Source organism: Lissotriton vulgaris, chromosome 2_1 (genome assembly GCF_964263255.1).
Source record: "Lissotriton vulgaris chromosome 2_1, aLisVul1.2, whole genome shotgun sequence".
Lineage (NCBI taxonomy): Eukaryota > Metazoa > Chordata > Amphibia > Caudata > Salamandridae > Lissotriton > Lissotriton vulgaris.
The window spans coordinates 58109770-58126644 of NC_141687.1; the positions used below are offsets into that span (position 1 = coordinate 58109770).

At 46.2% G+C, this 16875-nt stretch overlaps 1 protein-coding gene across 3 annotated transcripts in view; it reads left to right on the top strand.

The window, feature by feature from the left end:
- The window catches only part of LOC147729550 (sterol 26-hydroxylase, mitochondrial-like), a 187104-nt gene that overhangs the window by 115814 nt on the left and 54415 nt on the right, over positions 1 to 16875 (top strand). For all 3 annotated transcript variants that reach the window (XM_086954445.1, XM_086954446.1, XM_086954443.1), the window contains exon 4: positions 16485 to 16684. In XM_086954445.1, the coding sequence (XP_086810571.1) occupies positions 16485 to 16684 (200 nt within the window). The remainder of the gene's footprint in view (positions 1 to 16484; positions 16685 to 16875) is intronic.

Genomic DNA, 16875 nt, shown 5'->3' on the forward strand with positions numbered 1-16875 from the left:
ACTAAGATATGGCACCTTTCTGCTCTCTCTCTCATGCAATGCTGGATGGCAACGTTGGTTGCAGCCCTGTGTTGCATGACCTCTTTGGAAAAGCATCTTCGGGCTGCCACCTGGTCCGATTTATACCAGCATGACCAGTATTTGAATGGCCCGGTCAGTACAAATATTAGGAATATCTCCTAAAGCCTGACTAAAAATAAAGTAAACACAAACAGGAAGGCTATGCAAAGAATGAAAGGAACGTTTTTATATAAAGTTATTTTTATGTACCATGTGTGGGCCTTTGTCGAATCGTAAAACGTGAAGAAATGTCCAGTATGTTTTTGGAGGGAAAGATTGCCACACTAGTGGCGGTCCCCTCACTCCTCTGACCAGGTGATGGCTCACAGCAGGGTTAACACACACTGACTGCTGTGCAAGGCAGAAGGGGAAAAGTAAACATTGCCCTGTGCAGGGCCGGACTGGGAGCTGAAAGCAGCCCTTGCAAATTTTGCCAGACTAGCCCCCGTCCGGAGCATAGCGAGGGAGTGCAGCGAGTGAGCTCGACCGCTAATAGGGGAGTTTGGGGGGGTTCTCCCCCAAGAAAATTTTGGAAAACAACAGACCAAAATGGTGAATTTTTAATATTTGTTTGACATTTCCCTGCCCAGTTTATTCAACCAATGGATACACATGATTATTTAGGGTTATAATGAGTTATTGACATTAAAATACATTCACAAAGTGGGATATGCTTCTAATCACAGAATGTCCCAAATACGATTAAATGTGGAAGCACAAGCCATTTGTCGCCGAGCCATGGAGTTTCTGTCATCAGCACTTCTCCCTTTTTCCACAACAGCAGTTCAAACACGAATGGCAAAATATCCTAGTTTGCAAATGTTTTCTATATAATTATGGCTCTGCCTATTTGCCTCATAATGCAAGATCTGCTGCATAATCTAACCATTTAAACTAATGAATTGTTTAAAGCTCAAACGTATCTGAATGGCTTATTGCAAAGGTTGACTGGTCACCTTTCTCACTGCTGCATTTGTATGTTCCACTGGTACTAATGAGGCCAAATCTTTCCAGAGACTGTTAACATGTGTACAAATTTCAAACATAATAAAAGATCAGAAAACATACTGCATTACGCTGCAGCCAAATCCTGCATTGCCGATTCCTGATGAGTTGCAGTAACTACTTCTCAAACAAACCCATTGGAGGTACCTATGGCGGAGGCAGACAGCCTTCAAGGGCAGGGCCGGCCTTAGCACTGGTGGTGCCCTGTGCATTAAAGTTTATTATCTCCCCCCAATGACCACCTCTGCCATGGATTCTCCCACTACCACCCTTTAACAGTGCCCCTCAAGTCACCATAACCACACTCTCTCTCAGAAGCCTTTAGGATAATCAAAGACTGGGAGGGGGGGGGGGACATAACGCTCTAATTTATACCTTGCAGTTTATATGCAGCTCTTACATGACAGTTAATAGCTCATGGTTCTATGTTAGAATTTTAGCTTATTAATTGCAAGTAACAATATGGTCTCTCTGACAAAAGCAGCCCACTGACCAATTTACATTATGTGCACTTTGTGATCTACATAGTACATGTTCTTTGCAGCAGGCACATTAACCCTCTGAGCTACCTTTCTATGAGTCAAAACTTCCACTACACAAAATTCCGATCTCTCTTGAGGAAGAACATTAAACACCAGAATCATCATGATATTTTACTGATGCCGAAATATGCTGGAGGCCAGGAAGGAGGCATAATGCCTCCACCCAAAGTCAGCACCCAGTGCGGTCACACCAGTTGAACTGCCCTAGAGCTGGCCCTTCTCAAGGGTCCTGTGACCTCAGTGACAAAGTCACTGTTGTTCTAGGGTGTGCTGCTTCATAGGGCTGCCCGCAAGACTGAGGTGAACTTTAGTATGGATTGTGGTGGACAAGCCTTGAAGGTTAACCTACACTTGCCACTGCTAGGGTCCACCTGCTGGTGCTAACACACCAGTCCTTCTAAGGTCTTGCGAAGCCTTCTAAGGTCTAGCATACAATTGTGCTCCCTCAGGAGAGTGGTCTGATGGACTGGTTATTAAGGCTGAACATGGTTCCCCAGTTCAAAATTCAGCAGCTCTGGCCATAGTGACACATCCTCTCCCCCACTGAACACCATACTGCCCTACTGAGAAAAACTCACACTGCCTTCAATTACAGCCCAATTGTTGCCAGCTATAAACACCTGGATGCAGCTTAATTTAAATGGCGCACTAGACAAGAGTAATATGTGGCCTACAAAAAAAAAGTAACAACATCCTAAAAAAGTAAACCCTCATAGGGAATGCAAAATTAGCAAACCATGTGAAATGTAAGCAGGAACAACATGGTTAGCTTAGCGGTTTTACACTCACTATTCAGAAATCAGTGAGTGCTATTGCCTGAAAAGTTGAGGACATGACATGACTACAGGTCCCTGAATGGACCCATTTTAATGTTCATGCTTATATCCTTACAAAACGTAAGCAATATGGTCAAAAAAGACCACATCCCTGGACGCAGAGCCGCAGCACACATTTTGTTTTCCAATCCACACATTGCAGTACCTCCAGGATTGGTGCAATAGTTGCAAGCCCAGGGAAAACAAAGACAAGAAAACAAAAATAGCGCTTCACTGGCAAACTCTGTAAAAGTGATGCTAATGTGTTTGGGTGCAAATAAAATCAATCTGGCCAGTTTGCTACCACTCTGCCTTACATTATTTAGTTATTTTATCATATTTTTAACCTTTTATTCCTGATGCTGCACCTTGGAATTAAAATAACAGAAAAATATGACATTGCAAGCAAAAGTGTTTTTCTTTTTTGGATCCATTTCACAGGGGAGGAAATAAAACAAAGGAGAGGAAAGAGACAGGGGATGCAAACCGCACCGTGAACTAGACTGTCAATAAGCGCTGCACAGTCACTCAGTCCTGCGGCTTTCAGTGTCCGGCAGTAGGCAATAATCTTAAACCCGTGCTGGCTGCAGTGCCAGGCCTGAGGCCAGCCACCACCTCGCTCCCTGCTGCTCACATTCAAATTAGGAAAGCAACAACAAAAAAAAGCCAGTGTGGTGCCAATGTGCTGTGGAACCGGACTGGGGCCTAGAAGCCCCCTTGCCCCTTCCTTCCTTAGGCCCCTTTTGGTTTTAAAATTTCTGGCCAGCCCCAGCACGTTCGAGAGTTGAGCCACCGGCCCCAGGCCCAAAGCTAGAGTGCCAGATCGCCATCCATAAATCAATAGATTCCCAGTTTCCAGTCCGGCCCTGAGCTTAGCCATATGTCCCACCCAGCGAATGTTGTCTTTTGAATGAGTTTTATCAAAACAAATAACAACAAGCACTAGTCAATAAGAAAAATAGTAAAAAAATAAAGGCCTGCAACCTATAAATATCCTCATGATGGAGCATATAATACCAGCTATATAACAAAATTGTACATAGCAGCCCACACCAGAGTTAGTTGGAGGGCAAAGATAGAGACCGTGAAATAGAATAAAGAAAGATTCGGGAACTCAGACATGAGGGGCCTGCTTGCCCCAATCACAAATTGCTTTGAATGGATCTTTGCTCCATCGAACCACTTGTGACAACTAAATATTATCAAAAAAAATACTTATTTTCGCTTTTCTGGAAGAGTGTTCCAATACGAAAACAAGGAATTAAGTGGGCAAAACCATAACAATTATCACGTTCTAAATAGAAATTGATGCTGCAGTTTGGAATTAAAATGTCAGAAAAGTCCGACATTTCCAGCAAAAGTGTATTTCATTTTTTGGATCCATTTCACAGGGAAGCAAATCAGACAAAGTAGCAGAAAGAGTGTGAGAAGCAGCAGCTGCCCCTGCCCTGCCCGTCCCGATCACAGCCCTAACCAGGCCTTTTGATTTTAATTTCAAATTCGAATCCAGCCCAGCACCCAAGCCCAGACAGTGCCCTGCCCCATGGTGAATCCTGGTTACAACAGCATGCAGGCCTGACACTCGCAGCATGCATTGCAACTTAAAGGACTGGACTGGACGGTCCTGACTAGACTCACCTGCAAACAGGGGGCTAGAAATAATTACATTTCGTGCCTCATTCTTTAGGTCGAGCTAGAGTTCGCATGCGAAGCATGCCTCTAGTTTTCTCTGTCGACTCGTCTCTGCCTCTGTGATCACAAGCTTGAGCCCGGCCCCAATGCGCATGATCGTAAGATCCAGACCCCACCCTAAGGGGTGAACTACACATAGGCTTTCCGGCCTCGCGCAGACGCGGGGGCGGGCAGAGGAGACATCTGCGTGCTGTGCGCGCCATGGATATGCCTGAGCAGCAGCAGGCGCATTTATTTATTAAATTATACATGGAATACTGCCAGCGTTAAGCACATTGCATGAATTAGGCAGCAGATTTAGCTGCTACTAAACTAACTCGGGTCGGTCACGGACCGTCACCAGGGCCAGGGTCCAATTCCAAACCGGCCCCCCTGGCACAAATCCGGCCCCCTGGCACAAAAATGCCCCCCACCCCATCCAGCCTACCGGGGGGATTGCCCGGTGCCCCGTGCCCGGACTTACCAGTCCGGCCCTGGCCCTGTGTCATTTGTTGTGTTTACGCATCTGTCTTCGATTTATTTTCCTAAAAATGTGTTGAGCCAGAAAAATGCCGCATTTTCTATGAAATGAAATTAGGTATAAAGCGCGCGGATACTCACAAAGAGTCCCGGCGCTAATCTCATAGAACTGAAACCGAGGAAAGGCCCTCCCCAAAACCAGGAGTTGGAACAGCCACGTTTTGAGTTTATTTTCTAAACGACAGTAGGTCCTGTCCTGTCCCGTTTCTAGAAGAAAGAAAACGAAACAAACGCCAGGGGAGTCTCTTTTAATGGGGTGGATTTAGTGGAAGTTGCAGGCATCCGGGCCTTTGGCAATTTCGCAACTAATTAATGATATGGTTAAAAGCTGGACGGTCAAGGAAGATTCATTAATTTAAATAGGTTACGCCATTAGCGGAGAGCAGATTGGATAGCAGATTTTGTTTCCAACTTTTGCGAATAAGCATTTACCTAATTGAGCGCCGACATGAGATCCGATATATACAGTTAAATGAGAGAGGCGCTAAAACGCACCATTGTTTGAACCCTATGGTAGTATTGTTTTTTTCTAGAGAGGAACCTGCCATATCCCAGTTGCATCCTTGTCTAGTCGTCCCTACACAGTTTTTCTATGGCCCTCAGCAGCTTTGTGGCGATTGCCCAGGATTTAAAATTTTTCCAGAGAGAGAGTTCCAGGGGAACCTGACAAAGGCTACCTTAAAGTCAACAAAACACATGCATAGTAATGTCTACGAGCAGACAGCCTGGGCCATAAGGACGGACATTGCCATCAAGTTTGGGGGGCAGCCTTGATTTTGTCAAAACATTATCTCATTTAGGGGTATTAGCCCTTTTTCCTCAGCCCAGGCTTTAAGGTTCTCAAGCAGTAGGAGGGATATCAGTCAGCTTAGCTGGGTTCTCTGCCTCCCTTGAAGGTGGGGTGAATTATAAAAGGCACTCCAGGAATCTGGGCTTGCTTGTTTGTGGAGTACTACACTAAAAAGCAATGCTAATTTGTCTGCCCATAATATAGGGGATTTTTTAAAGATTGCTTGTTATATCCCGTTTGGTCCTCCTGGTGTGCAATCGGTGTGGGATATTGCAACGACTTGTTTGCATGTTGCTATTAATACGTTCCATAGTTCTCGGTGGACAGTTCTCCTCCTCGTGTTGCCGCTTGTGTCTTTGATCAAAGGCATGAGACTGGCTGGTTTCTCCATTGAGTTGTTTGTCCATTGAGTTTTGTCCATTGAGTTGTTTGTCCATTGAGTTGTTTGTCCATTGAGTTGTTTGTCCATTGAGTTGTTTGTCCATTGAGTTGTTTCTCCATTGAGTTGTTTCTCCATTCAGTAATTATTGACGGGCTGGTTGATATTCTCTTTGTTTGTCCCTTGGCTTCTGCATGTATGCTGCTCGGATTCTGTGATTCCAGATGAGTTGGGAGAAATTTGAGCCAATCTTGTTTTCTAATATTTGCATTGTTCACCTTGTATGGTCCACAATCCTTCTGATTGACTCTCTGTCAACATTTGCACAGTTCTTACTCTTGCTGGCACATACCAGGGTGGCACAGTATTTGTCGCATCGGTTCTTTATAATTTGCCAGAGCCCCCTTTTAAGCTTTTCCTACCCAGTATTTATGCTATATTAGATCGCTATCATGTGCACTGGGTCGCATCTGTTGCAGATGCTTATTTAACTGTTTTTAATGCATTTTAATTTCTGGGTAAACCATTTTGATGATTATGCTTCATGAGAACAACATGCGGCACAGTACTACTGTGTACATTCTGCTACTATGTATTCCGTAAACTTTTCCCAGTTGCTTATCAGTTTCTCCTCCTCCTCAAGAAGACCATCCATTTGTCAATCGCTGGCAGCGTCTCATCATTCCGCCACAAACTCTTCATACTTTGTCTTATGTGCTTCAGCTGATGATGCCTAATTTACCTGAAATTCTGGGACCATTGCCGGTAACACAGTAGACTAGGGTTGATGGTCGCTTTCTGGGTGCTGATCAATTCTGAATTGCAGAGTGTAGCCTAAAGGTGACACTGGTGCTAGTTTACAGGTAGGAAACCCTGTTCTCGTGGCCCGAGTCCCTGAGGGTGGAATGTCGCCCACAAACCTGCCGGTCAGCATTCTTACTCCTGCTGCTCTACAGAATGTAAGGTAGCGTGTTCCCAATGTGTCTCGCCGCAGCTGGGCCGGAAGGGGCTGATCTGCGATTTCTCGAAGACTGCTCACCTCATATTCTTTCACAAAATTCATAATCTTGATTTAAGTTGATATTACAGTTTTCTGTCACTAGGATTTCAGAGTTCTTGTATTACATTTTTATGTCCATTGAGGTCTGAGTTTTTTTCTGAATGAATGAATGAATGAATTCCGATTTGTAGAGCGCATGTAGCTACCCTGAGGCGTCCAAGCGCTAAGCATACCGTCTGAGGTTTGGGTTAGAGGAGGCAGGTTCAGCTCCATCATTAAGTAGTGAATAGGAGCGTTTTCAGCTGTTTGCGAAAGGAGAGAATATTAGAATTAGATCTGAGATGCTGGGGCAGAGCGTTCCACCTCTTAGCTACATTGTAGGAGAAGGAGCGGCCTCCTGACCTTTATTTCTTTATTGGCGGCACAATGGCTAGATTTGCAGAGGTGGAGCGCAACTGTCTTGTGGGGAGGTAGGGTGTAATGAGAGGGAGATTGATTGCCGGTCCTGTAGACCAGAAGGTCTGGTGGGCAATACAGAGTGCTTTAAAGTTTACTCTTTCCTTTATAGGGAGCCAGTGCAGTGTCCTCAGTCCGGGTTTTGCTGATGATCTGTGGGGGAGTTGTAAGAGTGTTCTAGCTGCGCAATTCTGTATTAATTGCAGTTTGCGCAGGGTGAAGTCAGGGGCTCCGAGATACAAAGCATTTCCGTAGTCCAGTCGCGACTGAATCAGGCCCAGAACCACAGTTTTTCTTGCTTCAAAGGGGAGAAGAGGCAGGATCTTCCTGATAACTCTCAGGATGCCGAAGCAAGTGGCAGAAAGTTTTGTTGCCTGTTGATCGAACGACAGGGATCTGTCAAGCCAGACACCCAAACTCTTGATGATTTCTACCAATTTTTTTCCTTGAAGTGATAGTTAATGTATATATTAATGAGTATCAGTTGCAAATCAGGATCCGCGGCCCATCCTTCTATACTCCCTGGCAGGATCCGTGGCTCAGTTTTCAAGAGCTGTGGGGGTGGTGCAAGTTTAAGCCATTGATTTCATAGATAGACAGCCCATCCCTTGGACGACCTGATTCGTTTACCTTTGTTGCCGGGTTCACTAGTCCTATGTATACTATTAGCAGCACTGGTGTCTGAGCCCATGTCTCTTGCAGCACGATCATATGAAATTGTTGCCAGTAACTTATCAGGCCATGATCGTCCATTAAATATTTTTTTTAATTTAAGTCCCCCCCCCCCCCCCCCCGCCCCCCTCTTTACCGCTCCCCCAGGTTCCATGAATATATTTTTAAATCTTTCTCCATTGAAGTTGAAGGATTTCTATTCTGGGCGAATCATTCCCCACTGTCCTTGGCAGAGAGGGTCGCTGCGAGCCAGCATCAGCCCCTTGGATGCTGATGAACTTGCGGTGATTTATATTGCGGTGTCTGAGAACCTGAACTAGGTGTTGATTTTGAGCTTGGTTCGCTTGTGCTGTTTAGTGCAGGGTTGATCCTACAGGCATGCCTTGCAGCCAATGTCGATGAAGGCATTGCCAGCAGAAGTCCCCCTTTGCAGTTTTTGTAAAGGCCTGCTCGGTTTCGTGCCTGTCTGTGGTAGTTTGCTGCGAGTGCAGGTTTACTAATCAGGATACTCTGCGTCTTCTTGGGGTTGAGGGGTCTCCCACTCTGTGTAGCCATTGCAGCGGTTTCTGCCCGAGGATGCTTCTCCTTGCCCGCTATGACTACACCTAGTATCATGAGGCTACCTGCACCGCCTGCTGTCACTGGCTGCAATTTAATCCAGACTTATATTGCGCTACTTAGCTCAGAGGGCGTCAAGGCGCCTAATCCAAATGGCTATGGTATCCCCAGAGCATGCTTACTGGTAGGCCTTGATAAAACACCACGTTTTTAGTGCATTTCTAAAAAGGGACAACAAAGGTTGCACCTTAATATCAGCGGGGAGGGCATTCCACAGTTGGGGGGCCACAGTGGCAAAGGCCCTACCTCCCCATCTGACTTTCTTGATGCGAGGGATACACAAAAGATTCATGTTGGAGGAACGAAGGCTCCTGCTGGGGGTATAGCAGGTAAGCAGGGAGCCTAAAGCATCCGAAGGGCCTGCCAATAGTGCTGCAAAAGCCAGGCATAGAATTTTAAACGAAATTCTCTGCTGGATCGGAAGCCAATGGAGATTCTTCCTGGCTAGAGTGGCAGAAAAGGAATTGGCAACGTCCAACACAAATCTAGCCGCCGCATTCTGCACGCTCTGGAGGCGTTGGATAAGGCCCTTATTGATATCTGCATACAGAGCATTGCAGTAATCCAGCCGGGAGGACATCAACGCGACCACAGTCTGCTACGTGCCTGAGGGGAGAGATAGTGGACAATTCTCCTGAGGATCCTAATAACACCCCAGCAGGTAGCCACAGTTCTATTTACCTGGAAGTTCATAGTCAGCGAGGTGTCAAAAATAACACCAAGATTCCTGGCAGAGTGCGATGGTATAGGGCAGGTTCCCCAAGAAGGAGGCCACCACTCACTGGACCAGATGTCCTGGTCCTTACCAAAGATCAGCACCTCAGGTTTATCGCCATTCCGCTTCAAAGAATTTTGAATCATCCATTCGGAAACTGCTTGCATGCAGTTCCTGAAGCTGAACGCGGAGGTGCTGACCAAATGGGCCAGGGACACCATGATCTGTGTATCATCTGCGTATGATACCACCTCCATCCCCTGCGATTTTACTAACCTAACACATGGGGCCACATAGATGTTAAATAGGGTCGGACTCAACGCCGACCCTTGAGGAACCCCACATTGCAACGGTTTGACAGGGGAGAGGAACTCTCCAAGCTTGACCCTCTGCTCTCATAGTTCTAAATAAAGGAGGAGAGAAGGCTGAGCGCAGGGCCCTGCAACCCTATCTCCCTCAGACGAGCTATTAAAGTCGAGGGAGACAGGGTATCAAAGGCTGCCGTCAGATCAAGTAAGACTAGCAGGGTGGACTGTCCTTGGTCAACCTTAGTTCGAATATTATTCATCACCACAGAAAGTGCTGATTCCGTACTGTGGGATTTCCTGAACCCATGTTGGGACTGGTCCAGGTACCCAGAGGAGTCAAGGAAAGCAGTGAGATGCACGTTAAGGTGAGATTCTAGTATTTTGGCAGGGGCTGGGAGCAAGGAGATAGGTCTAAAGTTTTTGAGATTTTTTGGGTCCAGGGTGGGCTTTTTAAGAAGGGGCTTGACTATCGCCTTTTTCCAGGCTGCCGGAAAGATACCCTGAAGAATAGCGCCATTCGTCACCCCTAATAATGGTGGTAACAAGGTATCCCTGCAATCCTTCAAAACTTTCAAAGGACAGGGGTCCAACGGAGAGCCTGATTTAGTTTTATTCAGCAGAGAATCAAGATCTTCAATGGTAAGAGGCGGAAAGACAGTAAGAGTCTTAGCCGAATCTCTGGACCAAGGCTCTAGACTAGCGTGGATCAGACTGGGATTGACATCAAGAGTCTTTCTTTGTGCTTCTAACGTAAGGTAAATATCCACAATTTTAGTGTGGAAGAACTCTGAGATCCTGTCGCAGAGCTCTTGCGAGCCTACGACCGGGTCCAGTTCTTGTAAGGAGCACCGAGAATCGACAATCTTAAAAAGTTCCCTAGATGAAGTAAGGGACATCGTACGTTTGGAAAAGAATTCCTGTTTTTCCCTGATGATCCTAGCCTTATACTCTCCCAGCAGCCGCTTGTGGCAATCTCTTTCAGTCGGCTCCCAGGTTTTCCGCCATTTCGTCTCCTGCCTCCTACAGTTCTGCCTCAGGAGTCTCAGAGACTCTGTGAACCAGGGGGCAGAGGGTTTAGCCCTTGCTGAGTAGCGGAGAGATGCTGGGGCTAGCACATCCACTGCTCTAGCGATGGAACTGTTGAGCTCCTGTGCAGCTGCCCCGGCATCTTTGGTAGCTAAGAGGGCCACGGATCCTATTAGGGAAGCAAGGGCCTCGTTTGTAATATTCCTAAGGCATCTCTTGGGGATTCTATTGGCGGGAACCAGGGTGGGCAGTGGTCCTGGAGAAGATGTCAGTTCTAAGGGCACGGCCAAATGATCTGACCAGACCAATGGTACGGGGGGCCCGAGGAAAGCCTAGGGTCTTTGGAAAACACCCCGTCCAAGATGTGCCCTGCCAGATGGGTTGTACTGTTCACCAGCTGAAGAAGACCACATGCGGTGAGTGGATCCGTCAAGGAAAGAGTGTCTTTCGAACTCAGGTCATCTAGATGGAAATTTAAATCCCCTAGGATGGTGAAGTGGGATTTACCAAAGTAAGGTTCCAGAATTCTAAAAAGATCATGGCTAAAATTGGATCTGGGGCCAGGAGGTCTATAGATAAGAAGACCCGTGAAGGATACCGAAGGAGAGGAGGAAATACAAAAGTGCATAGCCTGAAAGGAGTCAGAGGGCTCAGAGAGGACTTTTATGCGACAAACAGAAGTTTTATAAAGAATCGCCAGTCCTCCCCCTCTACGTCTTACTCCATCAGATCTATGTAGCGCATAACCTTCCGGGACCGCATTCAAAAGATCCGGACCAGACGAATCAGTGGCCCAGGTTTCCGTTATAAAAACCCAAGATGGATTCCTAGACGAGACAAAGTCATGGAAAGTGATATTGTTTTTAATTAGCGAACGGGCATTAATTAAAAAAACCCTTTCCGAATAAGGGGGGACCCTATCGATGGAGGGGGCTTGTATACTTCCAGAAAGCGAGGTAGGGAGGGGGTCACTATGACAAATACGGCAGATGGAAATGCTAAGCAGGGCCTCAGGAGTGGATCTATGGTGACAGGGCAAAGGAGATGGTTTCAAAGCAATCATATCTGTAAAGGAATAGAAGCGGGATACCTGACAGGCTACCGTAGAGACATCGTCCTCCTTACGCAGCCCATCCTGTAGCGCGTCCTCAGCACGGACGAGCGCAGACAGGCAGAACTCTGGCATAACTCCGGCAGAAATCCGGCGACCCCGCTCCGCGAGTCCGCTGCGCGTCAGCATGACCTCCTTAAGTAGACGACTAGCGTCCTTGTGACGACTAGACCGTCACAGCGTCTAGATGGCGCCGCCGGGCGTACCTCTACCCCCCCAAAATGTCCGCCAAAGAGCAACAGTACCGGGAATACCGGGAAAAGGACCCGCCAAACAGCGGTGCTTCAACCAATTAGTCTGCCGGTGAGTGGGCAGTGATTTAAAAGAGGGGATAAGTCAAACAAAGAATTAACTAAAATAGCAAAACAGGAGTTTTTAAAAAGCCTAAAGTAAGGCAAGCAATGCGCAAATAACCAGTACAGCGCGTTCAAGACGCTCTGGATAAACAAGCACGAACAATTCTTTCCAGGATTGCAGCCCTGCAATCCCTGCTACTCTTGAAAGGAGGCTTATGCTTCTTTCTCTATTCTGGGTCTTCTGCCTGTTGTTTCTCCTCTCCTGCAAACACAACAGTTGATGGACAGAATGCAGAACAATGTCATACATTCACCCCAGTACAGAAATCTGGGCCTAAATCCTTCATTTCTTTGCTCACCATGCCATTCCAGCTTGAACCCAGCCATATGCAAATTAGTCCTGACCCTGTGCCTCATGGGAACAGTCCAGCCCGAACTGCCAAGCCAGCTCTTCCCTGGACTGAAAACAAGCATCCTAGGACCAGTTTCGGGGTTTCACCCCTCTTCAGCCAGGATAGCTTGATTCCAGATTTGCATATGGCTGGGACCAAACTGGGGCAAAAGAACGATGGATTTAACCCAGATCTTTTGACTGGGGGAGAATGTTTGCATTGTCAGCATTCCGTCCATCATTTGTTTGTTGTAACACTGTTGGTTCTCCTGTGCAGTATCTTTTGCAGCTTGCTCCTTGATCTGCTTGTTTTTTTTCTATTTATGTCACCCTCGCCGAATGACCTTTTTTTTTCCCAGCCTCCATGCTGGGCGTGCACATTTTCTCATGGCCCCTCATGTTACTGCTATTTCCACCGTGATGGGTTGGTCCCTTTGCAGTTCGCTCATGGATTTCTTACATTTATCAAAAATTGGATAGAATTTGTTCTTGTATTCAGTATTAGCTCTAATGAGGTCTTTACTTTTGTGTTGATGCAGCCTCTTTGTTTCAAGATTACTGAGCCAGGGCATGTCTTCTTTGACTCACCCAATTGTCGATGAGGATGGTCCCCTGTTACTGTGGCTTGCGAGGTGAAACTGTCCACTGTGATCGGTGGATCCCATGTTACATTTGGGCTGGGGTTGTTCCCCTCTCTGATCCGATTGATGTCTCTGCATACATTATGTTTTACTGACTCCTTGATTGGTGCAACCAAACCTTCGTCCCTTAATACCTTTACATAGTTACTGGAGGCATTTAAATCCCCATCTCTCTAATCTGGTGTACTTCGACCACCACAGTCGGATTATTTGCTCATTGTTTGGGGGTGGGGGGCTAGAACTTACTCATTTTACCATGGTGCAACTGTCCAGGGTACAGGAACTTTTCATAATTGCACCTATTGGTTTTATAAGATGGTCCAACCTCTACGTTGTGGACCTTAGTTTCACTTTCGTCAATAAGTCGCTTATGATTTCTAGCAGAGAATTTTTTTTGTCCAATATAGGCGAGCATGAACAGTGAGCCTGTTTGTTGGCATTATCAGATGGAACTTATAAAAATAGATTATTAAATGTCATACATTTTTGGGCGATCCCAGACACGAAAACTGTGAGCTTGTTCTCCAAATTAACTTGTATATCCAGTTTATCCGAATAATAATTGAGTGCATAGACTGTCACTTGCGTTGCATTGAGAAGCGATGGGGATCCTGAATCTGCAAGTGATGGATTTGGGTCGATCATGTCCTTTTGGAATAGTGACAGGTTAAGAAAGCTCATGGAGTCATCACCCTGCTGGGTTCCGGGGAACAGTGATCTTGCCTTCTTATATTTGATTGCTTTTGGGAGTCTCTACATTATAAGCGTCTGGCCAGACTGTTTTAATGATTGTTGGTAACCGCAACACTTTGGGGTTGGTCTCTCCTTGGGTATGAATGCGAGTTCAGTTAAAGGGATCGGCTTCCGTCGAGAAAATTGAGGTATAGTGATTGCCTTTGCTTGATGCCTAGGTGCTGATGTCATTGTCAGATTGTTGGGGACCGATTCTTTGTCAGTACCTGTTAATGCCTCTTAACCCAACAGCACAGTTGCGAAGAAGGGGTCAAGAGAGCGACCCTCATCGCCTCTTGTTGACGTCACTAACCACTTCCGGTTCAAGGCGGGTCTTCTGCCCATGACGCAACTAATGGCGCTCAGTCTGCAAATTGCCGGGGACGCCTGACCAGGATGATCAGAACATTGAGGCTCGCAGTGGAGGTTCGTCTACTGCTGTTGCCCTCACCATGGTCTGCATTTGTTGCAGATTCAGTTTGAGTCAGTATCATCTTCCTTCTGAGCCTGCTATGACGCTACATGCAATGCTGCTTTGTAAAGACCAACATATAGTCTAGGGCATGGGTACTCACAAACATTTCCCCGGGGGTGGTCAGTTTGGTCTTTGGTGTGACCGGGAGCGGCACTAATGCCAGCAGAGTGGTGGCCTGGAGGGGGTGTAGGGAAAGCGAAGCATGCACATCTAGTGGTTGAGCTCAATTGCACAATGTGAAACCAGAAAACCTGGGATAAATCCCGGCTTCCCCATTCAAACAAATTGTGTGATCCAGGGCAATTATTTTATATCAATTTCCCTCCTTTTTCTTCATTATCACATAAAAGAGGACCTCAAAATACATGACTTCAGGATGCGTGCTACACAAAACCTTCTCCTGTGTTTGGATGTAATCAGTAATGGCATTGTTGTCAGGATTGGGGGATAGGGTTAGGAAGCGTGAATGCTTCTAAATGCACTGCTATAATCTGATTTACTTAGCTAAAATGGTTCTACAGGTTAATAAAATACACTTTTTGAATTTTGAAAAGTCTATCATATTTTCACACGTTTGCTGTTTATAAAAATGAAGTCTCTTCTAAAGTTATGAGTCTAGTTTCTTCCTTTCTTTAAATGCAATTAACCTTTACATTGGTGCTTGCTGTTTGTTTAAAATTTTTTTTAATGTTAGTAGTGACGAGTGGAGGAAACAGCAGCCCACTGCCGCTGTGGCCCAGGGGGCTGCAAGTAAAGGTCAGCAGGGCCACAAGTAAAGGTCAGGAGGGCCGTAGGTAAAGGTCAGGAGGGCCGCATATAAAGGTCAGGAGGGCCGCATGTAAAGGTCAGGAGGGCCACATGTAAAGGTCAGGAGGGCCGCATGTAAAGGTCAGGAGGGCCGCATGTAAAGGTCAGGAGGGCCGCATGTAAAGGTCAGGAGGGCCGCATGTAAAGGTCAGGAGGGCCGCATGTAAAGGTCAGGAGGGCCACATGTAAAGGTCAGGAGGGCCACATGTAAAGGTCAGGAGGGCCACATGTAAAGGTCAGGAGGGCCACATGTAAAGATCTGGAGGGCCGCATGTAAAGGTCAGGAGGGCCCCATGTAAAGGTCAGGCTGCCCACCTGCGGCCCCCGGGCCGTACTTTGAGTTTCACAAGACTCTAGGGATTTCTCCAAGTTGTGACTTTCCGCAATTCAATCTGCAGAGTCGTTGGTCAAATCGTGACTGCTGGGATACAGCCACTCCGGTGCAGCAGCATACATTTTCTAAAATGTGGGTCGACCTGATCAAAAGTCTAATTGAGTTGTGCATTGTTCTGGATGGGAACCAGGATCTTACTGATCAAACTTCCTTAACATGAGACTCGGATGCAGGTGGAGGAGGATAACTTGATGGAAACCTACTTTATTTGAGTGATGAGAAGTAAATGCCAGACACAAGAGGTCTGCTGGCATGTGTCCCACCCTGTTAGACAAAAACGTTAGGGCTACCGGCAAAAAGAACCACCATAAAGAGTATGGCTGGTGAGTTGTACAAGGGACCCATTTTGAGCTACATTTCTGTGCACCATGCTATCCAACACTCTAGTACAGAAGGGTGTGCTCAGTCTTTTCTTTATAGTTTCTCTGATCAGCTATTCTGCTTTTTTCCAACAGTGTTTCAACCCCTTGCTTCTCTGAAACTAGGATAAATGAGCCGTATACTTGTCTCTAACTCGGGTGAATTCAATTATTACATGGGCTTTTATGAGTCTCACAGTAAGACGTTTGTAGAGTAGTTTTCAGGTAGTACATAGTAAAGGTCGGCAGTCTATTTATTACCAAGCATTGCCCCAGGATGGGCTATTTGCATTCTGATGATGGAAGCATGGTGGATTTGACAGTGACACCTTCTTTGTCACAGATCAAACTGAGAGCATTTTAGTTGAAATTCCCCTGGTTTTGGTGTGGGGATATCTGGTTGTTCCTGGAACCACTCTCATTCTAGGCCACCATAAAATGCCAAATCCAAATGTTCCCAAAAAGCAGCAGTTGTGGCTGGCAGACCAGTGGCATCACTGGTAATGAAACCAGCCACTGACCTTTCTAGTTTTTCAGCAGTATACAGATCTACAGTTTCTGTGCTGATCTCCACCTGCATCATTCAAGAACTCGCGTCTTCACTAGGCCACCGGAGTTTAAGTGGAGTAGGTGCCCAGGGAAGTACCACTGACCTTCTCAAATTGCTTCATTTTGTCTCAGAGAAGGCCATCGGTGGCACAGTCTTCGTACCACCCTGAACAAGAGGATGCTGAAGCCCAAAGAGGTGGTGTGTTACACTGACGTCATCAATGAGGTGGTGTCTGACCTCATCACAAGGATTCGAGGCCTGAGAGAAGAAAGCACTTCCGGAGTCAATGTCGAAGATGTGGCCCAACTACTCTACAGATTTGCTTTTGAAAGTAAGAAAAAAATGGGGAAAAGCTATGTAATTTATTTTATTTGTATGTATTTAATACTCTAGCACATTACTGCAATTTAGGAATAGCTTGTAATATAGTTCTGTTCTGTTATGTCCTATGGTAAGTTATATCCCGTGATAATATGGTGCGGTAGGTAGGCTGTAATATTGTTATTTCCTGTTCTATCTAAC